General features: G+C 36.9%; 1 protein-coding gene across 2 annotated transcripts; it reads right to left on the bottom strand.

Annotated features, from left to right (window-relative positions):
- Window positions 1–3,085: 3,085 nt before the first annotated feature.
- Window positions 3,086–24,439, bottom strand: LOC117829968 (carbonic anhydrase 4-like). 2 transcript variants are annotated; one of them, XM_034707824.1, is made up of 17 exons: window positions 24,363–24,439; window positions 20,772–20,826; window positions 16,338–16,370; window positions 16,058–16,234; window positions 15,779–15,930; window positions 15,589–15,672; window positions 15,047–15,113; window positions 14,372–14,535; window positions 9,463–9,568; window positions 9,330–9,359; window positions 9,047–9,223; window positions 8,504–8,658; window positions 8,295–8,384; window positions 6,586–6,630; window positions 6,421–6,499; window positions 6,103–6,266; window positions 3,086–3,507 (listed from the first exon to the last, which is right to left on the bottom strand). In XM_034707824.1, exons 2-17 carry the CDS (start codon window positions 20,824–20,826, stop codon window positions 3,343–3,345), a joined length of 1,743 nt encoding a protein of 580 aa, XP_034563715.1. In that variant the 5' UTR covers window positions 24,363–24,439; the 3' UTR covers window positions 3,086–3,342. The 2 variants fall into 2 exon arrangements, with proteins under 2 accessions (XP_034563715.1, XP_034563716.1); XM_034707825.1 differs by having other exon boundaries at window positions 20,772–20,847; window positions 24,363–24,418.
- Window positions 24,440–24,778: the final 339 nt, after the last annotated feature.

The following is a 24,778-nucleotide window of genomic DNA, read 5'->3' as shown; positions in this document are numbered from 1 at the left end:
CATAAATAATCAAGATGGATTAAAAAACAATGTAAGACTACGATACAGATTCCGTATGGGGTTCCAGTGTTCCAGTGCAGACTGTCCGAGTTGTCTGGTATTTTGAATTGCCAAGTATGATTCACATTTCAATTCTGCAGAATTTCCAGAAACTCAGGAGTCATTCTGATTAAAACTATCATGCTGTCAATCTGCTAAATTACTGCAGGCTATTACTACCCCATTCGAGTTAATAATACATCTAAAAAACAATCTGTTTTAGTGAGTCAGATAATTATTTGAGACATCTGGTGCTTCATTGATGAGATGCCAGTTGCAAGGTGTGTTGAAAACAACTGGCAGACATAATGGTTGAGAATAGATCAACTTAATAATAGACGCCCACACATAGGATGACTATCAAACATCCTGTCTGCCTTTTTCCCACAACTTACAGTCCACTCCTCATTTGTGTTTTGTTTTGTGGGACAGAAGTTTAAGTCAACAGCACTTTCAGAATCTGTTATCAGTCTACGTATTGAGAACTTAATCTTGTGTGTTCCCAGGTTGAACACCTGTCCAAGTCAGAACCTGTGTAGAGATGGGAACACTTCAACACAGTTTAACTCTTAGGTCGCATACAGATGTTCCCTTTATTACACATTGTGGAATATTTTAAAATTAGAGACGTAGAGTGGTGCAGTATGAAAAAATATGCCACATGGAACTTAAGTTGGATTAGTATAACTGATGTGGAGAAACAGAAGTGAAGGTTCCTTTGGGAGAGAGCTGTAACGCTTGAGGTAATTCTGCTAACCTATTTAGCTGCCAGTAAGATTCAACTGGGCTTATTTTTCTTGTTCTTCCTGTAATATTATTAATGATGAAAAATAAGAAATACATTATTAATTCAATATTTATGAAATGGTCTTTTTTGTTTTCCAGACACAGTTGTGCCCATGTTGTAACACATTGTTAGAGTACAAACAAAAATGCTAAAACATGAAATACAAGTATTTTTGAAGCAGTTTAAGGTCAGAAAGTTTGAGTGAGACTCTTTCCCAGTAGGCCAATTAACCACCATGTCACTGTGGATACTTATGCGCTTTGATTAATAAACAAAACAGGCACTTTCACCCACTGTTCATGTCAATTGTCAAGCAAAGAATCAGTGCTGATTTAATTTTGAACCTTAATCATAATCTTTAATCGATTTAGGTGTTTTAGCCAATATTTGGTTGATTATAGTTCCTGTTACTTCAATTTCAGAGCCCATGTCACTGGTACTTACTGTTGAAGGTTAAGACCATTGTCTCACAGCACTTCTGCTTCCCATAGTTGTGACTATAAGTCTGTTTTCAATAGCTCTGTAGGCTTCATATTTGCTATTATTTTATGGTATCTTGCAAAGACAATGTGAAAGCAATGGGAGGAGGAAAATAACAATTGAGTCCTGGCATTAGTAGCAGCCCTTGATCCGAAAATTGTACCATTGAAAAAGTTGATAATCCCGTCCTATTGATTTTGATTGAAGTGACGAACATGGTGTTGCAAAGGGTGAAGTATTTCCAACTGTGAGCACGTCAACAGAAAACTATTGATGCCTAAAGCATATTTGTGATTAGGCTTTTGCACGCTAAAAACACTGTACTACATCAGTTTTGTAAAGAAAACAGGCACTGACAGCACCAAAAATACTATGAGTGGACACAGGTCAAAAGTCTTTTTGGTTTCTACACCTAAGTACTCTTGTTTTACCAATTCCTGTATCAAGACCTCTATTACATTTTCAATATTTCATTGTCTAAACATACCCAGACTAAAGGCATATTTCTGGTAGTGAGATTTCAAACCATGCAATATCGGCTATCTTTTACAAGCCAACGAGCATGAGCTCGCTTATTTTTTAATAAACTCTCCTTCACTCTCCAGAGAACATACGGACCTAAAGCTAATTGTAAGGAAGGAAAGACAACTGCCTTGTTGTCCAACTGTATGCTGCAAATGGCGCTAACCAGTTTGCCAGTAAATACTGATTGTTTAAGATCTATGATTTTGGGTCATGTTTCAGGTCACCTGGTAGGTAATACAAAATGTATTAAATTATTCCAACTATAGATGCCTGTTGAAATGTTTTAGCTGGCATTTGTACTTGCTGGTTGGCTTCAAAGTTTGCAAAACATGTTGACAAAAGCACCTGACATACTTCTCAACACACTGTTTTGCCCTGTGACAAAGATGAGTGGAAAATATTGTGCTTCTATTATCTTACACTCTAACTGCCTGCATATTAAACTTTTAAAACAAGCAAAGTGAGTGCATGCTGGCAGGGCGTAGCTTGTCTTTCATATCTGATTTGCATATTTATATTGTAACTTGCAATCTCCAGTGTGTGTGCCTCTTGGAGACCTGTGTGCTCAGGTTTCCAAGAAGCTTTAAATTGTTACCAGGAGCCCAGGGTGTATTGTGTTATACAGAGTGACAGTGTCTAATCCATTTTAGTGTTCATATTGCACCTAGTGATCTACTGCTACTTTATGAACCATCTCGACCTCAGGTACATCCGGTACTGGTCTGTTTTCAGTCCCCAGAGTCAGAACGAAACGTGGTGAAGCAGCGTTTAGTCATTATGCACCACATATCTGAAACAAACTCCCTGAAAGCTGCAGGTCTGCTCCAACTCTCACCTCTTTTAAATCAAAGGTTAAGACTTTTTTATTTGACACTTCTTTCCTATCTTAAAAATATATTAAAAGTTCATTTAAAATTTGCATTTAAAGTGAGTTAAAATAAGCTAATTTTCCTTTTCTTTTTATTATATTTGTCATTTCAATTGTGCTCTTTTATGCTTGTCTGAATGTTTCCATTGCTTTTAATGTTTTAATGTAAAGCACATTGAGTTGCCCTCGTGTATGAAATGCACAATACAAATAAACTTGCCTTGCCTAGTGCTAAAGGTGTGATAATTGTCTTCTGTTGAAAAAATTAACAATCTGCTACAATTATGCAGGCATGCTAAAAGTTACATAATTGTACATTGATTCAGACATTCAGCCTCTTGTAACACATTACATAGAAGTGATTCAGTAAAGGGATTCAGACTTAATGAGGGACAGAAGTGACACAAGGATGATTTATTTTTTTTACCCTTTGAAAGGAAACAATCAATTCCCCACTGACAAGCACAGTACTACTCACAGCAATCACTTCTGTTGGCCTCTTTGCATTAGTTAGCAGTTTTAATTAGTGGTTAAGACTGCATGTAGCCAAACCCACAAATATAATCATAAATCAACCAGTGCAACACAGTAAAGTAGTGCAATAAACATTATCTTTAAAATAAGTTTCAGTTCACAAATCCTCTCAAAGATTAATCATTAGAACACAGAGACATGCTAGCAGCAGAGTAAGCATGATTGGACAAGGGGAACCAGATGCAGATGCAGTGGTGAAGATTGTCCTGTTATGAAGAGACTGCGCCTGCCGATACACGTTGTGGTACCCTGCATGAGTCGGGAACATCTTCATCTGGTGGGATTAAAAGAAAGGTTAACTTCAGCAACTCTGGAAAGTTGTATGATAGGTGGCAATCCTTTCTATCCTTCAAAACTCTGAAGTTTTTTGCCTCCTGATTAACGACCCCTCACCCAACAATGTCTTTTTGTCTGTTCGTCTCCTTCTTACTTTTTTTCAAAATTTTTTCTTCACAAATTTGTATTTATTTTTGATTATTAATTCATTTTATTATATTTAATTTTATTAATATATTACCATTATTACTATATATAGATATTTTTGGGGCGATTCGTCATGTTTTGTTTTTTGTTTTTTCTCTATGCTCACTGAAAATTTTAAAAAAAGGAAATTATGGCTTGTTGTATCATCATTTTTGTACTTCAATATTTGGGATGCACAGTATTCCGTTGTAATGAACACTCACTATACGTGTCTTTGCTTTTGTGACTTCCGATGTTGATCTGTCATTGTAAATTTGCCATATTTCTCAATAAAAATATTTATATAAAAAAAAGAAAGGTTAACTTCTGCGATTCATACAGACTAAAGTTAGATTCTTTGTTCACGACCAAATGTTTTCACTTATTTGAAAATGCATGCTTGCACTATTAGCCTGCTGTATCTTCTTATTGTGGTAATGACTGTCCAGGAAACAAAACAGAACTGGAAAGGAGGATACAGTTGAGTTATTAACTGGGTTTCATCATGAACATTACAATTTGCTCAAAAGGAGTTCACACCATTTAGCCAGTCAACAGGGGTGTGAGCTGATGAAAGACATTTTTTTACATAAAGACAGGGTGTAGTCTCTTCTTAGACAGCAGTTGGATATCCTACTATTTTAAGACATGTAATTACCCTGAGCCAAACTATAGATGAAATCACTGGGTGGACACCACAAGGCATCTGCCTAAGTGTCAATCCAAGAGCAAACAGCAGATACTTCACTGATTTAAACCACTGAATCTGAACTGAAACATTCACTGATTAAAGTAATGACTTCAGAATTGTTTTAATGAAATCTTACTACAATATTGAACTCCCACAGGCTTGCATCAACAGGGAAGAAAAAACATCTTTTTTTATCAATGAGATCTGACCAACAGAAATCAGTATTCATTTACAATTTGCCCCGTCTATAGCGGTTGATAGCCTCGCATCTGTGCAGGCTCTCCAGTCAATTCCCATGAAAAGTACTTGAAAAAGAATAACACCAACTCAGAATGTTTACATCATTTTCTGCAACTTTCCTAATAAGTATCCTCATTGTTAACATGAGGGGATGTTTCAGTGAATTTCCCCAGTGGAGAACTTGCGTTATCATGATTACCACAGGAGACTTTCTATGTGGAGTTTGCATGTTCTCCCCATGCATGCGTAAATACAACCCTGAATGGGATATGTGTTATGGATAAGAAATAATGAATGGATGGTTACCACACTACAGAATACAGTTTGACAAGCACATTAAAAAACTGAATTACCCTTGTTTCTTTTCAATGGTTTAACCCTCCTGTTATGTTCGTTTCTCTGGAGCAGCAATAATGTTCCTGGGTCAAATTGACCTGGGGCATGTTCAATTATCCAAAAGTGTCAGAACACCAAAGAATCCCAATACACATTCTTTTTAATCAAATTTTTAGCTACATTACTAACCATTTAAATCAAGATTTAGTCCATTGGTGTTCTTTAATTCTCACAGATCATGGTTCAAGTTTTTCATTAAAATGAATGTTAAAACTTTTTCAATGTACATTGGAAAGACCTAAAAATAAATACAATAGTTTTACATGACATTTTGTTTATTTTATTTTACATTTTGAATTATTATTTTTTTTTTATGAAGTGATGTTGATAAATTAACATGATACCTCTTCTGTCACATGCTGCCCAGATTTTTATGCTGCATTAAGCTGGTTTGGAAGGCATATATTGCCTAGAATAGACTTTAAAAAGGGTCACTTTGACCTGCAACATAACAGGAGGGTTAATGACACCTTCAAATTATACCCAAAAACTGTGAGCTTTTTCTCTAGTGTCAGGGGAGATTTGAGAGATGTACTAAAGAATAAATGGCATACTTGATTAAAACATATGGACTACTTACTTATTCTAAAAAAAAAAAGTTAACCTGTCCAGTAACTTCTCCAAGAAGTTGTGTTCTGTTTAATCTGGTGTGACCGTAAATGCCCTTAAACAGCAGTGTCGGCATTAATCTCATCAATCAATTCATGCAGAAACTCTTCATACATCAGTGATTGGCAAATATGTGCAAATAACAGAGATGCCGAACAAACCTTAACGCTAGAAACTCTGACATCATTGCGTGACTGATTTGATTTTTGTTTGTCAGATAGCGTGGAATAATGGACTAAACAATCTTAATTACTTATTACCTCCCCACAAAGTAATGATACAGCTGTTGTATAAATCACATTTGACACCTGTCCTAAAGCAAAGTGTCACTGGATTTATTCTAAATCCTATTCAGGTACCACATGAAAACACAGAAACACCAGCTGTTTGATTCAGCACTAAGTTGTGGCACATGAGTTTTCCCCACAGGGAATTAATAAAGGTCTCTAATCTAAGTTAAGAGATACATACCAGGTTTTCATCTATTTTGACAGGCTCTTTAAAAATTGTCCAGACCACGGCTTCATTACATGACGGGGTGGTCAGAGAGCCGTTATAGCGATAGTAAGAAGCTCTGTTAACATTGCCAAGCAAATCATCAATGGAGATCTCTTCTGTGACATCAGCTTGTGAGCCTTAAAGACAGCAAAAAAACAAAAACAAGATGAGCTATCAGCACACAGTGTCTTTGATTGTGTTATGCAAGCAAGCGTGTGCACTTACTGATGTTCTGAATATGTGAAAGGTAGTGTCTTTGATTGTGTTATGCAAGCAAGCGTGTGCACTTACTGATGTTCTGAATATGTGAAAGGTAGCTGGTCAACTTCTTCCAGGCATCCATATCAGATGTTGGCTTTGATGGGCTTGGCTGCAGAGACAAACACAGTGAGAGCTAAAGCAAAACATTGACCTTACAGAAGAATATTCAGCTTTAAAGAAAACTTCCTGTCTTACCTCATGATGTTCAGATTCGCCGCCGCTTTTGGTGCCATCTGAAGCCTGGGAGATAATGCATTTGCTCAATGAAGTCATCACATTTGCTGATTCAAGGTTAGAAACTAAAACAATACCCAAGAATCTGTGATGTTTGTTACAAATATTCACCAATTTTGCATATAATTTTAACGTCTTTTAGAGTTTATACAGAATACACATACTGTCTGTATTGATTCTGTTTAGCCTATTTACACCGACTCAGTATTATTTTAAACAGATTACAATTTTACTCTTAAGGTAGCATCGGTACACAACGTGATGGAAATTTTCTACATTACACTCAATTTATTGGGAGAGCACAAAACTTTGGATTGGTGGTTAATGGCTGACTAGGCACTAGTAAAGAGGGGGAGATGTCCACAGGGTTGCACAAGCTTCAAACAAATATAAAAATCAGCTCAACCGACCCCATAAGTGTAGGCAATGGCAACATGGTATGTTGTGGTCTGGCCTATCACAGCGACAAGCCAATTTTCAGTTTACCAAATCACCTAAAAATGATCATTGCTGGATAACAAGCTTTGTTATGAGATTACTAGAAAGATAAGTCAAGAACTTACTTATGCCAGGCAAGCATGGGGATTTAGATGTAATGAAGAATGTACGCCTTGGGCTTCAGTAGTAAATCATTTTTGGAAAGTGTCTTTCAAAAGTACTCCAGGAGTAAAGGTTTTAATTATTGAAATATTTTAATGGACTTGTTGGCATATCTTTAGAATTAATTTAGTGTTTCTTCTGTCATCTGGTAACCCACAACCTTTTGCAAACTTTACAACAGGCATTAATCCTGCTTTAAATCAGGAAGCCACTTCCTAGCAAGCACTATGACTGACAATTGATGTCCAGATATTGATCTCTTGGCTCTGCAGGTTTGCACGCTATGTTCAGTGTTAAATCAGAGTGTGTATAGTGTGTGACGTTCTTCCCTCCTCATTGGATGAAGCCTTGGTATACAGTAGCTGATGTCACCTTTTCAGTTATGCAACTGACTGGCTTAGGGCTTTCTATACAGCCCCTTTGAGGTTGTGTAACTGCTCTGATTTAAGTTCTTGTACAGCATGGAGTGTCAGACATGTCAAAGTAGGTCAGGTGTATTATGGTGGAATGTGACAGATGCTTTGTGTTGATGAGGAACATAGATATACCATAAGCAGGTAATTAGCTACTCATGTGGATGACTTGTTTGGCCTCTTAAACTGTGTAATCCTTAATTATGGTACAGAAATGGATTAAGGTAAAGACAACATGAATTGTATGGAGTAGTGATCTTGAGAACACCTGTTTTTTTCTGTTTGTAAATTACAGCCGATTAAATCTGTCATCTGCCATTGGTGGCCTGTGTCCACCAATGGCATATTCTGTGCTAGAAGCGACAATGAGCTTAATTTCAGAGCACTTTTCACCAGTGCTTACTGTTGCTAGGTTACGAAAGAGATTGAGCTGACATGCTTGACTGTATTAGTTTAAGACAGAAAAGAGCAACAACAACAAAACGCAGTGGATACAGGCCCTTTTTTTTTTGTATAAGTGTATTAGTTCTACTTTTTATTTAGTTCAGATGACTTTCATAGTATACTGAACTTTATTTATAATCCAGTGAACTACACCAGATAACATCTTCTGACTTACAGCACACTATTTGATTTCTTTGTGGCACTTCTTGTTACCTTGATAAAGAATCCCAACACAGCCAAGCCATTAGGAGTCGTAATGGCCTCCTCAAGACTTAGATCCTTTCTTTTGTTCACAATGTGCATCTGGACAAAGAGGCAAATAATGACATTTAAGAAACACTCGCAAAATCTATACTACACTAACATATATATATATGTATGGCTATACTGCAACACCACAGTACTTAAATGCTTATGAGTACCTCCATTGGATATCTGTGTGAGTCCACAGTATGCTCGGAGCCCTCAGAGTCATGTGACGTGGAGCCCCAGTGAAAGTGGAACTGAAGGGTGGAGTAGGTGTGTCCCAGACCTCCACCTGACACCTCCAACATATCGTCTTTCAGAACACACTTAACTAAAAGTTGGAGTGGACAACATGTCAGTTGCTTCAACAGACTTAAACTGGTTTATTTTGTCCTCATTTATAACCTCAGAACAAAAAAAAAATCTATGAGAATACAAAAGATAAACATTCATCCATTTATCCACTTGTTCATTTACTTATTAGGTTTTAATATTGGAATATAATATAACCACCTCAATTCAGTTCAAGAAAAGCCATTTAGTCTACCGCTGATAAGGATAGCATCTTAAACTTTACTTTGACAGGCTTAAAGCAATACATTCAATTTTCAATTTTACAAATTTGCTTATCATCGATTCTACTATAATAACACACAACAGCTTCATTCACAAATGTCTACCAAACAGGAAATAACACATGCAACATAAAGGAAACCCACCTGCGTGTCCTGTGTTAATGATGTACTTGATGGCATGTTTTTCATCAAACTTCGTAAAGGTGAAGTCTTTCAGTTGCTTGTTCAACACGGTGCCTTCTGTCTTTATATTGATGGGTGACTGGCGTTCACCGCCACAATGGGAGCCAGGGATGGTCGGCCAGTTAGATGGAGTGTAATCTGGATGGTCAAAAGGAAAACCAATATTTTCAGGTCAAGTTTTAATTCAGTTTCTTCAGCAACTCTACTCTCAAAAATCTTTGTGTGAAAATCTGTAGATACGTACGACAGTGCTCATCGTAGCACCAGGAATGGCCTAAAAAAAAAAAAAAAAAAAGCAGAAACAGTCATTAAAATGGCATGTGGGGTTCAAAATCAGGCAAATATACTGTATGAATGTGTTTGATTTATTAACTCACTCGGAGGTAAAGGTGTTGCAGGAGAAGCAAACACTTGACGCCCATAAAGTTGTTGTGCTGGCCGAAAAACATTGGAGATTCCAGTCTCCATAGGAAACTTCTGAATCTGAATACAAAACACAATCCTCCAACACATTAACAACATGCAAAAGAATTTAAACAACTGTTACCACAGCATACTTTAGTAGCACAGATTATAAGCTGCAGGCCATAAGGTGTGTTAGTCTCTACTCTGAGAGTGGCTTAGAAAGAGTAAAGCTGTGGAATTATTTTCTTCAGGCAGAGTTAAAAGGGTCATACTTGAGAGAAAGCACAGGGCAAAAACCCTAAATCTCTAAAAAAAATGTTTTTGGAAGCTCATTCCCTGCAATGCCATTGAGCTTTTAGCCCTTGGACTCTTTGTATCTTCTTGCCTCAAGCAAAATCATGGGCTGGTCCTTTAAGATTCCACACACACAGATTTTGAAGCATTGTCTAACAACTTGTAACAGCTGTCACTGGTTGCCAACTCAAGTGATCACATTTCTTTACAGAACTCCTTCCAAAACTTAATTCATTTTTCAAAGCAAATTGGAACTGATGGTAGGAGTAGGTGTGTCCTTAACCTCCTTTTTCACACAATGACAAATATAGAGGGAGGAGTACTGTGCACAAAGTTGTGTCTTAAATTCCCAGTCAGTAGGGACCTCTTGTTCAGGTGAGAAGATAAAGGGATTTACTTTCATTTTGCTGCAATATCTCCAACACAGAATATGAAAGTGGTTTAAAATCACAGAAAATTGAACATCACAAATGTGATGGTAGAGTCACAGGAGCAGTGAGAGTATTTTAAACTATTCAGTTCAAATATCCCTTCCCTTTTTTTCAATGTTTTGAACATGATTGAAAAGCTTTCAGTGAGGAAATGTTTGTTAAAATTAAATATCCTTGGATTTAATGCAAGCCAACAAGCAGGAAATCCAATTTGCAGTGTTTGATTCAGAACCAAGTGGCAACTTCTGGTCTAAAAATATGAATCTAATGAGGAAGTGCTTAAAGCTGAAGTTCATCGAAAATCTGCTTGAGTCTGGCTCCAGAAGTACCGGAAGTCACATACACACGAATGGGAAAAAGACGATCTTTACAGCAGAAATAAACACGTTTACAGCCTGGTTCAAAAGACGATTGTAGTCTGGATAGCTCATTTCTCGATGTGCTCACACTGTATAGGGGTGAATTTTTTTCTAACGCGATGATTTCAAAGATATTGAAATTACGAGTCTTCCAATGAGAGGCACAGCTGACTTGATTGACAGGCGGGAACACTGTAGCTGTTGGCTAGGAGGCTCAAAGCCCGCTTCTTTACGTCACACTGGATCGACTGCAGCAATATGGTTCCCGCCGATGATTGGCCTCAAAAACAGAGCTTCAGAAACAGATGGGTGACGTCACGGATACTATGTCCATATTTTATACAGTCTATGTTCAGAACTGAACCCTGAGAATCACGGTTTTGTTAGAAAATCAGATTTTTCCATTTTATTATCTTTACAATAATAAAAAAATATGCATGGGGTTGTAGTTTTTTGTCTTAAGTTAAACTATCCAGCTGTACCAACCTGTTGAAAAATAGTTTATGGATTGTTTTTTTAATCCACATGTTGAAAGAATGCCAGACACTAATGGAGACTTCAAAACCTGAGTAACAAGGTGAGTGAAAATGTGGATTGCTCACTCTGAAGATGTAAAAATGTTTCCCCAATGTAGATCATAAAGTTACTCTGCAGAAGTCTAGATGTCTCAGTTAAAAAATATATGTTGTTCCAATATGTGAAAGTTTCATTTCATGAAGAATATACACACTTTTACTTAATTCATAAAAAGCTTCTTCAGAGCCTTAAAATTGAGAGCATTTTATTTTCTTGCTGCCGACAAATAACCAAAATCAAGGATTTATACTCCCAACTCTGAATGGTTGAAATGCTTTACAGACTGGTTTGTTTGAAGCTAAGGTCAATGAGTCATGCACCTGCAGATCCACCTGCGGGGCCACATGCAGAGGCATGTGAATCTTATGATCTGCTGGTTGTTGATGGCTGTCATAAAAGATAAGGTGATGAAATGAGTCATTCTGCAACACAAATGACTGATAACTCTTTCAAATGTCACATGCAGCATTGTTTCTCTTGTGCTTACATTCAATAGAAAAATAAAAACAAGTCTGACACGTCAAAATTGGCTGTCAAAGCCAGATGCTGGCACTAGTATGGCCCTGCACTCTGCTGTCTCTAGTGACACACACCAACGCAAGCAAAGTGTAACAGCTTGTTTATGATACCACCTGTCAAAGTGAATCAGAAATTTATCATGTTTTTTGGCAAAGACAAAGTAAGAAACCTACGGTGGCCCTGAAGTACAAATCACAACGGCTAATAAGAAAACAACGGCAAATCAGAAAACACAACACCATTAACCAATCCGGAAAAGGTAGGTACCCTCGGGCCATAAACATATATACGTAGACGGCGCATTGACTGGCTGAGTCATACGTCAACGTTGCCGCCATATTGAATGTGGCAATCTGTAAAGATGCACGCCCACATATATGTATAAACATACCTCGTGATTATTGTTATGACCATACCGTGTAAATCTGACTTACCATTTGCAGAGTTTTCCAAATATACGCAACAAATGTTTTGTAGTGGTGCTAATATTACCTTTTAAAAACTTATCACTGCATTGCTTAAACAGGGTAAAACACCAGGACACCTGTTAAATATACTGTAACTCATCCTTCTAAAAGTCGTGCCTACATTTGATTTTATTTCACATACAGCAGCCGTCTCTTGAAAAAGGCCAGTATAAATAGAGTCATCTTTTATTTTAAATAATTTTGATGTGCTTAGTGTTAATTAGAATGGTCCTTTTCATCCTGTATTTGAAAGAGTAAATCCCTTCACTTGTTCAAATCGGTTGAAATGTCTCAAGCACTTAGTCCTCATGTGATATTAAACATAATATATGGACAACTGACCTTAATACAATGCAATTAAAAAACAATATTCCTCAGTGTGGGCATTTAAAGGCCATAGAGCAGTGGTATGAAAATGAGAGTGAAAATGGGAACAAATAGCACAAACAGCAATGTCTGTGCACAACAGCACAGACATTGCAGGAAGGCTGAACATATACAATTAAAATGGTAAAATATTTGGAGGTTATGGATACAGCAAACTAACAAGAGTCAACAGTGAGTAATGTGATCAAAATGAGTCAATGATCATAATGAACCTAACCCAGTTGACTGGGTTTACTTTAAAAACAGGAAATATTCACAGACAGATTAATTAAAATTTTAATCACCTTACAGATTCCATTTTGCTGTCACTGGGAGGAGTATCGATAGGTGTCATAAATGCATGTCAAAGCATGTTTAACATGATCTTAGGAGTGACTTTTAATTGTGCCAAATTTTTCAGCTCACTTAGAGCACCAATTATAATTGATCTATGTCGCATTGATCTAACTAATGCCTAAGCCATGTTTTAAAAGGCTCTCCGCAGTCTCACGCAATACTTTTTTTCTAATATAGGTTGTTTATTTTTTCCTTTTCATTTATAAATGTGCTTTCTAGTTCTATGAAAGGGAAAAACACAAAGACTCAAAGGTTTTTTTAAGTACCTCTTTGCCTATTGGAACAGTCAAATGTGTGACAACCCTTCAAGACCGTGATAAATCACCAATAGTTATAGACAGCATTTATGTTATGTGGCATTAGCTTGTTTAGTTAAACCATGACATTAGCATACTGACAACTTTTTTTAATGCTTGCACTAAAGAAAAGGACCATAATAAATTAAAACATTACACCAAAATAATACAACAGCTATTTTAACTTTCATATCTTATTCAAGAAGAAAATACATTTAAGCATTTGTTTTTCTGCTTGAAAAGGGATCTTGCAGATGATCCTCAAGGCATTTACATAACTCTCAGTTTGGACTGTGCCTCTCAAAAATCTCCATTTAAAAAGGGCCACGTAGCCCTAACACAGAATCAGGACACATGAAGTCGCGAAGTCTTTTGGAGTACTGCTCGGGATGGACCGTGGAGATCTCTGATCCATGTTTGACTGTTTTTGCTGCGTGAGCGGCTTTCTTCTTAGTTTCGTACTGTGAGAACGTCAATCAGGAGGTCTACTTCATGGCCCATGAAGTAGAACTCCCTCTGAGGGGCTCCTACACAGCTTGAGACGGCATACTATTGGTGGTAGGCTATAAATATATGTTTCAAAAAACACCAACAAAGATGGCTATGTTTAGTACTCACAACTGTCATGCTAGCATTGTCCAGTTATATCAGTTACATGATCTCAGGGGAAAAGCCAAACAAAAACAAAAGCCTTCTCTTCCTCCGTTTTTCTTTTTTGGCCCTTTCTAGCAGGAGGAGCGGTTACCAGGAATCAGGCTATTGGTAGTTTCTGGGCCATTCTCCAGTAAGCTAGAATCCCTCTGGTTTCTGTTACGCGCATTGAATCAGGTCAAGTGCACACCGGGGAAATGTATGCGCAGGAGGTGAGCAGGACAGCATTTGATTGGATCCTTCCATGAGGACCTCATGGCAGTGATTGGTTGTTGTTTTACTAAGTTTACTCTGGCTGTAGATAGATTTTTTTGCACTCTTTAAAAAAAAAAAAAAAACACATCATGCATTGATTGCCATTGTGACATAAATAATAGCTTTAACCAGTATAACAAAAAGTGTATCTAAATCAGACAACCAATCCCACCTTTAAGAGAATTTTTCTGAAAAATATGCTTTGAGTACTAGTATCTAAAATATTTTAAAGAACCTCTCTCTTTTTCCTTATTGATGTTTTTACGACACACGCTCTTTATTATTCTTATCCTGCAAAAGAAAATCTCACCAGATTTTTGTTGATGTTGATTGGTTCTTGAAAGACTGTCCACACAACTGCTTCATTGCAGTTGGGTGTGGTCAGAGAGCCCATGTAGCGGTAGAACTTTGTGAGGTTTACATTCCCGATCAGGTCATCAAGAGAGATGGTGTGGTTAAAATCCACCTCTGTGCCTGATAAAAGATGTAAGAAACAGAAGAGAGGCTCAGTAAGTGGTCACAGTTTATCTTTACAAAAGCCCAACCTAAACTGCTAAAACCTATTTCCATACTGACTACTAATGACCATTACGTGACCTTGAAAGGAACACACCAACTGTCAAACTGAAAAATTGACTGAGCAGCAGAGTGACTCGCTTTACAAACCAATATAGCTGAGCATAACAAAAAGCCACAACACATTTTTCTCAAACAATTATGTTGCCACTGTACATGTTTTAGGTGTGGTCATAGATACCTTTGTTGTTTGTAATAAGTTCCTTGTAATAAGAAAAAGAAAACCTACCAATGGTGGAATAAAAAGTTGCTCGTAACTTTTTAAAAATAGTGATTATGTCCTAACCCATAGCTTACAATGCACAAAAAAATGCAACACATTTTATAACACAATTAAAACGGCTGGATCATCTGATTCACTGCAACTTGCTATTCAGCAATAACACACGTGAAGTTGAGACAAGCATACCTGTGACATTTGTCAGGTAAGATGTGAGCTTGCTCCATGGTCCTGACATGTCTCCATCCTCTGTTGCCTTTAGGGAGGAAACATTCAGCAGTTTTTATTAACACACAAAGAGTTACCCTTTTATGTTTCTCTTCGTTTCTCCCTCTTTTTAGGTTAATGTTTCTGTCAAGATATTTTTATTTGAGGCTGTTGCACGTGGTCAGATAGCTGATTCATTCCATGTAATGTCAATGTCTAAAAGTTTGGGTAAGTGAACAAAGCCTGTGTCTAAAGCAAAACCCATTTCCCATATTTATGTTTGTTTATGTAGAAAATATGGGCCAACCTAAAGTCATTCTAAAGATATTTCAGAAAGAACAGAAACATTAAAATTTCCACTTGTATTTTTAGGTAATGGAACAATTGCAGCTGTGTATTGCAACAATTTTGTGGTTTAGAGAAATAAGACATCATGCAACTCCCCCTTGTTTCAACCTCTTTTGTAAAGATTTAAAAGTGATGGTATCTTGTTTTAATTAGTACTTGTTTAGAGGTGGACATACATTTATGAAAAACCCCAGAACAGCGATACCCTCTGAATCCTCCGTGGGCTTCTCCACACCTTTCTTCAGGCTGACTATGTGCATCTACAAGAAATGACATGGAGTAATGACAAACAGCAATTTAACACAGGGCGCACAGATTGTATAGAGAAGTGGCAAATTGTCTAAATATTGGTAAACAATGCTGTACCTCCATTGGATATCTGTGCCCATCAACCATGTGCTCTGAACCTGGATGATGTTCAGTATCACCCCAATGAAGGTGAAACTGAATGGTAGAATATGTTCCATTGAGTCCCCCTCCACTCACTTCAGATTCATCTTTAGCTAAAATGCATTTCACTTTGTAGGAGAAAGGCAGAGAAGCATGTGAGAGTAGTAATTTATCATATCAAGACATCTTTCACAAACACAGCTTTTGTTAAATTCATGAAAATGAAAGAAAAAGGAGAATTTTCAGTTTGTTAACCTGTGTGTCCGTTGTTTACGATAGACTTGATGACATGCTGAGAGGAGAAGTTGACAAAGGTAAAGTTAAGCAGGTTCTGGTCGGGCTTTACATTGCTGGTGACGATATCAATAGGAGACTGCCTCTTTTTTCCACAGAACGTTCCAGGAATGTCTTTCCAATGCGCTGGGGTATGTTCTGTGAAAGTTGGAGATGCTCTTAATGCCACAAACTAATGAGGACTAATGTTGGTTTTATTCAAAGATTCAAGATTCAAAAGTCTAACATGGTCTGTACTTACCACAGCCTGTGTAGCACCAATCACTTCCAGCAGCTGAAACACCAACAGTCACATGATTCTTTTAGTTAATGAAAATCATAAATTGTGTGGGGAATTTTGCGAGTACAGTAAGATAGAAAAAACATTTCATACACTTTGTTTTGATGTGCAAATGATGGGCTGCATAACTTGTTATTGATAATACAGGAGAAAAGTGAATGATGTTAGTGGCAACGGTACCGGACATCCATTTCCAGCAATGCTAAATGCTAACGTGACACACAGTCTTGCTCAGGATCGAGGATAATACAGACTGTAGGCAGCGTGGTGAATAGGGATGTCTGTACTAGTTGAATTTATACTGTATGTTAACATTGTAAGTTAAAATGAAGCTACCTTTGTGCCTTAAGCTAAGATCAGCTACAGCTGACAGGCAGCAACTAGCTAGCAGGAGTTGCTTTTTCAACTCTCAACTCAACTCAAACTTTATATATAGAGCACGTTTAAAACAACTGGGGTTGACCAAAGTGCTGTACAGATCAAAAGCAGCACAAATGTCAAACATAAAAAATACAATACAATACTAAAATACAATACTAAAATACATAAACACAGTGCAAATATATAATAAAATAAGATAGAATCAAATTAATTCAGGGAGAAAAGGCAAGTCTTGCGAGGATTTAAAAACCTCAATTGATCCCGCAGAGCGGATATGTTGGGGCAGGTTGTTCCAGAGCCGAGGGGCAGCCGCCACAAAGGCTTGGTCACCTCTGGTTTTAAGCCTTGTTTTGGGAATGACCAATAGCAACTGACTAGATGATCTCAATGTCCTGGCAGGGACATGATACTAGAGAAACTCTGTCAGGTACTGGGGGGCTAGGCCATTAAGAGCTTTAAAAACAAACAATAACATTTTAAAATCTATTCTAAAAATAAAATAACTCTAGCAAAACAGCAGCAGTTTTTATTCACAGCTTAAAAGGTCCTGTAAATCAATCATTGCTTTTAGTAGTGTTGACTGAATTTGAATTTATAATGCTCGTTTGTTTAGGTTGGATTTGTTGATTTATAACATTCATGATTTATTATTTAGTAGAATGCTGTACAGAACTTAAGGTAGGAACAGGGTTCCAAAATCTGCTAACCATGTTTTTTGTGTTGAGAAAAATGTGCTAATTTCCCAAAACAAGTCGAGTCACAACATAATGTCTGAAACCTGATATCTAACGATATGATATTTTTAGTCAAGGGGGAAAAAGTTTTGATAACAGGTCATTTTTGTCTAACAAGCGGAAAAAAATGCAGCCCTATGTTATTACAATAATATTAATCCAATTTCAATGTGCTATGTCAGCATGCACAGATGTGTCTTTACAACTGAAGCTACTGATCTAAGCAAATACTGTCAGATATACTTAACTTCTTTATCTCTTCTGTTTTAATTTGCTTTAAGATGACTTTAATACCCTGTTTGATCTATCAATTGGCAAAACGAACAAGGAAAAACTAAAACTGTCAGGCCAAAGCAGCAATAAAGCAGATGAACTCACAGATCCTGCTTCACTGCCTGCACTCCTTTATTTTAATTATAGTTGTTGTAAGTGGTGTTTGTGGTAGTTGAGCCAGTAGTAGCAACAGTAACACTGCTAGGATTAGTATGAGTATTAGCATTACTAAATTCATACTTTGATTAATGTTCTTTGATCCATTTGTTTATTGATTTATTCACTCTTTCCACCTCTCTTTTATGCTCCATTAGTTCCCCACCTAAATTCTCTCTGACAGTCGAACACTCACACGCATACATCAGCGTCATTCTCCTGTGCCATGATAAGCTGTTTGTTTAGATATCCTGTAGCCTGTTTTTTTTTGTCTTCCTCTTGTTGTTCTGTTAGTTTTTACCTTTGGCCATGCATTAAAAAAATACTCATAATAGGCTTTTATTTGAGCAGCTGTCTGTCTGAAGCAGACAGATGGGAGTTGCTTAACCTGTCATCTTTGGCTACAATAAAACAAGACTGTTTACTCTAACAACATGACTCAGCAAACCAAACTACACATTTATACACAGATTTATGTTCAAGTCAAAATGCAATACCAGTTGTTCTCTTGTCATAGATTGCATTGTTATATCTAAGAATGGACCTTTAGCTTTCCTACTGTTGCTTAAATTCACCAAGTAGCTCTACACTAGTTATGAGCATTTGTTTGCATTTTCCATAGCATAGACTCAGTGACAAGAAGGTAATGCATTAAAATGAAGATTACTTTTTCACATTACATATTGTTAAAAAAAAAATTACATTTATCACAGGTTAGGATCAACCATAGTTTTTTCTAGCCCATTTTTGGGGGGTGCTGGAGCACCTTTAAATTGAACCGAAGCGAGATGAAGTAGAGAGATTTTAAAATTTGTTATTCATGCATGTCCTTTTTAACAAGCCAGAACATTTTCAAAACCAAACCATACAGTGATGGGTTGGAATGTAATATTTTAACAACAAAAAATACAGCAGCTTCACCTCGTTTTACATTTTGTGCATTTAATTTATTGATTTCGCACATGTAAAGAAAATTGTTTCACTGCTTGCTAATATTGATTGTTTCTTTTGTAAAACTGTTTCTTTTTATTTTATCTTTTTTCTTGTATGTTTGTATAACTCTTTCTTCTTTTCTGCTTTTTTCTTTTATTGTACTTTTACTTTTACATGTTCGAAATAAAGTCATCAAATCAAATCAAAATCAAATCAATTTCAAATGAAAGTCCACAAACTAACTCCAATGTCAATTTTTGGTGTTTTTGGTACTCACTATAGGGGCTGGTTTACTCCAGAAACATACATACTGTTTATGTATATGTTGAGGAGCTGCTGTATCAAAATGAGTTGTCTTTCCCCAGAAATTAGGGTTACCATATATTTCTTTTGTGATTCCAATCCATTTCTCTTTTGCTGTGGCTCAGCATTTAAATAACCTTTATCAGATTTGCTGGTTTAGTCACAGACTTTCCCAAAAAGTGTTGTACTTTTTTTCATAAATGTGGGAATTAAATTGAATTAAAATGTACAAAACAGTGAAATGTATCTTGCCCGGCTCAGCACCCCTAAACATCCGATCCTAGAATTGCCCCTGGAATGAACAAAGAAAACAGATATACCAATTTGTTGAGGGGTTGGAACGTGCTTGTTTAGCCGTATAAACTATGAAACTATGTTGCCGTTGCTAGTTAACGTAAGTACTACTAATTGGTCATATTAATTATTAATATTGGTATTATTTGTATGCCTGAAATGCTGGTTAATTGTGTCTAATTTGCAGTGTGGCCATCCATCACTAGCGGGGGCTGTATCTCCTATTAATGGCCACTGACATGCTGTACTACCAAGATGTCAATAAGCACAGATGACAGAATGGATCTCAGTATAGTTTGGCAGTGTTTGGACTTCGAGAATGGAGATAAAGTTGTACAGCTGTGTCTGATTAAACTGGCATATAACCAGTAATGTGTAACCAGCACAGGCGTGTTGATGTTAACCTGTCGGAAGGACCAAAGGCTGATGCTACTAGTAGAACGTTTGCCAAGCTCAGAAAACCAGTTTGACATTGTTTTTCTGTGAACTGTTATCCTGTGTATCCAAGCTGTTGTAGGTAAATAATGTTGTATTTGTTCTGTTTTTTTACCTTCAGAATTGATGGAATCAATCCATTTAAACAACCAGGAAGTGTGTCGTTTTTGGGACATCCCCACACATGGGATGCCAAAATCATCACAAACTCAACCTTACTCACTATAGCTTTAATAACCAAAAAAACTGGTTAAAGGCACCATAAGGAGTTTTCATTTTATTCTAGGGAGCCCTTTGGACAGGGTCGGTAGTGTTTTTCTGGGATGAAGACTGCATGTCCCATGTGCACCATCACCCACTGTTGCAAAGATTTGGGTCTTGTCAAAGCAAAACTTTGGTTTTAATTACATAACCAACACAATCTCATTTACTGTGCATGTCATGGAGGAAGCATCCTTAGAAGAGTGAGTGGTCCGAAGAAGTAAAATTAGAAAATATTTCACTTTGAAATAATTTAGAGATGTAATTTTACTTATTTAGCAACAAGTAACACCATATCTTCAACAGTAAAGTGCTGCTTACAAATTCAAAAGTAAAACATTAAATACAAATATAGAGTGCTTTGTTCAGTAGGATTGAAACCTCATGGCATAGCTCGTTATATCTATTATATATACTATTTCTTCTTTTTTTCTTGTATGTTTGTATAACTATTTCTTTTTTTTTTTTTACTTGTATGATTTTCTATTTCACCTTTACATGATCGAAATAAAGACATCAAATCAAATCCACCTAAAGGTACCCAACTGTGGAAGTTTGTGTCTGGGGCTAAAAGAGCTCATTAATACATCCATTGCCTTATTATTGAAAAAAGTATTCTACTCACCACATTTTACCAAAGCTCCCACAGACAGGCACAGCATAAAAGAGAAGAGATGCATCTTTGAAGGAGGAAGAGAGACCTATTACCAATCACAAGTCAGATTTATCAGCTTTGCAGCCATTTCAATGTAACATTTTGATGCCAAAGTATCCCACTTTTAAAACAATGATGCCTCGCAATAATAAAACAATAATTCTACCACAGTGATATCAAGCTTGTATACACAATGATGATAATTAAGCCATAAAGTATGGCACAACTAATATCCCAATATGACAATCATTAGGAAATCTGTGCTTTGTAGTAGCATCAAGTCATACCTTACTGTCCAAACTTGACGTGTTGTAAGCTTGGAGAATATCAAACGTTGCTTTAAAACCCACCCTCAGCTACCAAGTAATTCCACCAGTGAGGACTAGTTGAAAAGGTGTCCCAGTATGTTTTTAGTCAGTGATATAGAGCAGGAGGTGACATACAATAGGAGGGAGGGGGCTTGTGTATACATCACTAAATCAGTATGGGGGTGACACGTAACCTGACCACAGGGCTCTTTTGTCAGGATACTGTGATCAAAATACAGGTGTTTGGAGCCAGCCAATGACCTGGTAAAGGGGGTTTACACAGCAAAGTTAGCCAGCTAAATCCTGTTCCTGTTTAATGACACAGAACACAAGTTTCCATACACACTCATCACAAGCAAGTTCAAGCCCTACGTAAAATGTAATACATAATACATATGGCCACACTTTTGTTATTTTAAGGATATTTACTGGCTTTCTAATGTTTGCTAATTTAATTTTTGCTTTTTGCTGGGTGGCTCTGGCTGAAAAGGGAGGCCCTGTGATCAACTGCTGCTGGGACGTGAGCCAGAGGATTGATCATCCCCAGTGGGGTCACCTGGGTTAGGGGGTAAATGTTCGAAAACACCCAAAATACCTGACGACCCCCAGGATACATCACTGAAGATGCATCCCAGCGCATCCACCCGTATGCATTCTATAGAAAATGTATGCTTAAACAGGTTTGAACAGAGATGACAGTTAAGGTAAACTGTAAAAAGATTCTACATCAACTTCAATTGATGTTATGTTTTACACGGACGTCAAATAAAAACTTTCGTATGAAAAAAAATCATCTGAAAACTTCCCCTACTCCAGGAAATTCAGAACACTTTAAACCTAAAATCTCAATTCTTACCCTGCAGAGAGGAAGTGATATTCAACACCTGTATTGCGGGTATTCAGCAACAATAGACTTAACACATATGTACAAAAGCACAATCCAGATAAAGGATATTATATGCCACTGGAATTTCTAGATGCCGATTACATCTCTCTTTAAACATACAGCACGGCAAGACTAAGATTTTAATTGACAGGTGCTCTTGAAAACTGATACCTGAGAAGCTAAACTGGATCTATTTTCTAAACACTGGATTAAACAGCAGGCTTTAAGCGTACACGGGCCATTGTAGGAATGTTGACTATAAACCACAGTAACATGATATTCATAGTGTAGGCTGGGTATAAGAACCACTTGTATCATTATACATATGATTAAATATCAGCGGCTCAACTTGTGAAATCTTTTGAGTTCACTGGTCCTAAATGAGTCCTGGTTTATAATTCAGAAAAGCAGGACTGGGATTTCTAATGTAAAGAAGAAAGTAACCCCAGAATGGTAAAATTGAGACAATGTATGTCAACAAATATCAAACGAGTAATTTTTGATTTACTTACACCTACATGGTAAAGTCAGATGATCATGTCTTGTTTCCAAAAAACAGACATAGGCTCAACTTACCTCATAATTGTGGGCAACGTGAACAGGCTATGTTGTGGTCTAGACCAGGGGTTCCCAAAGTGTGGGCCGGGACCCCTTGGGGGGGTCGCGAAACACAAATGTGGGGTCGTGAGATGTCTTCCAGAAGTTTTTTTTTCCCTTAATTATCTAAAGAATAGTATATTTTACCCATTATATTAAAATATATCGACAAAAGTAGCTAAACTTGAAATAAAACCTTGAAAATAGAAAATGTAATGAGTTTTCTGCCTTTCTTTTTGCCAGATGACTTCTAAGTTTAGGGTTAGTGAACAGTTAATTATCAAAAGCATCAGTAGCAGCAGGTTAACTCATAACAGCACAGGGAACACAGACACATGCTCATATAGGTAGGGTCATTTTCTGCAGACCAGATAAATGAAGCAACATTTACAACAACAGCAACATCACTTTGAGGGACAGTGGGGGTCGCGAGTCTTTTGCACTTATATTTTGGGGTCGCTGGCACAAAAGTTTGGGAACCCCTGGTCTAGACTATCACAGTGACCAGTCTGTTGCTTTGTTTTCATCAGAAATGCATCACATTTTCATAAGAAGACCAGCTTTATTTAGTTGAGGTAAGGGGATAATAAGTCTAGACCTCGAGAAAACATCTGAAATAAACTCCTAATCAAAGGAAAAACCAGCAACAACGAGCGTTAATAAAAATGTTTGGATGCATGTCTAATTAAGGCTTCTGTACTAGCTAGCTACAAAAATAAATAAAAAGGCAGTAGTGTCTAAAATGTATCTTGCATTGTGAAGGTGTTAGCTCCTATTTAATGAAAAATACCATCTGGCTTTTTGTTGGTTAGATAACAAGATGGACCATCTCTTTTTTTTTTTTGTAAAAAGTTAATCAAGCATGTGGATAGCTTAGCCTAGCATTAATAGTAACTAGGGACCAGCTAGCTTGTCTAAAGAAATACTTTGAAAAGATAAATGATGAACAACTTGTATTATGTGAGTTTAACCCAAATAAAAAGGGAAATGTGGATATTTGCTGTTTTTCTGTCGCTGGGTTTTTTCTCAGCTAGCTATTGCCTTGTTGAAATCTCTGCTGCTTACTTTAAATTACAAAAATGAGAATCAAAAAGATAATAAGTGATGTTTAGAAGTGCTGTAAAGGGAATGATATAACTTGTTTTAATAGTTACCTCATGTTTCCAGCCTTTGTGCTAAGCAAGACTATCTAGCTGCTGGTTTTAACTTCAAGACAGAGACAGACAAACAATGTGGGCTGTGTGACTTTTTCTTGACAGAGAGCTAAGTGCTTTTGTTCCAAGTAATGTTTATTGTAACTTCTACTGTGTTTATATCTTAACTACAAAGCATATTAAATGAACTCACACAACAGGTTTAGTGCCCTCCAAAATGTCCTTACACGCATTCCTATACCTCATTACTCAAGGACTTTTCTGTGTTTACACTTCTAATAAAGAAACACACTTCCCACCTCATACAAAACAAATGAGGAATGTGACTGTATGCCAGCTTAGACCGCATGATTTAACATGAAGGGACTCACATCAGTCAAAATGAACATAGAAGGTTAACTACAAGAATTATCTTATTGAATATCTCAGAAATAAGCTCAAGTTTGTCCCTGCTCTTACACTCCTACACTGTATTTATGTTGTCATCAAATATACAAAGCCTTAGCTCTATCTATGTTGATTCAATGACTCACTGATAAGGAATTTTCCTCTCACTGTTTACAAATCAATCACAGTATGGAGTGTTTTTTTTCTATGACAGAGGGAAGGACCTCACCTGGAACACGTCCAGTGGTATGAATGCCAATGAATCGGAAAGCTCAAGTGGAGGTCACATGTGGTTAGATAAACACTTCATGTGAGCCCCCAGCTGCATGTCCTTCAGCAATCAGGATGTGATTGGCTGGATAATTGTCTTCATTATTCTTCCATTGAGTTGTGGTGGTCACAAGAGTTTGAGGCGGTGTTTAAGAAGTACTATCATCAGTTTTATTAATATTTACAGTTTAATGTCCAATAAGCACATGTCAGAACATAGGGCTACCAGGAAAAGTCAATGACAGAAAAAAAGTTGTTTTGCTAGAGGGTGAAAGGATTTTTTAAAAACAGTCATGTGACAGCAAAACAGTTCACTTAAAAAAAAAAAGTTCTGTTCTTTGACTTGGCTTCTTTAATCTTGACAATTTTTTCGCA

Source organism: Notolabrus celidotus, chromosome 18 (assembly GCF_009762535.1).
Source record: "Notolabrus celidotus isolate fNotCel1 chromosome 18, fNotCel1.pri, whole genome shotgun sequence".
Taxonomy (NCBI): Eukaryota; Metazoa; Chordata; class Actinopteri; order Labriformes; family Labridae; genus Notolabrus; species Notolabrus celidotus.
This window is presented reverse-complemented; position numbering and strand designations above follow the sequence as displayed.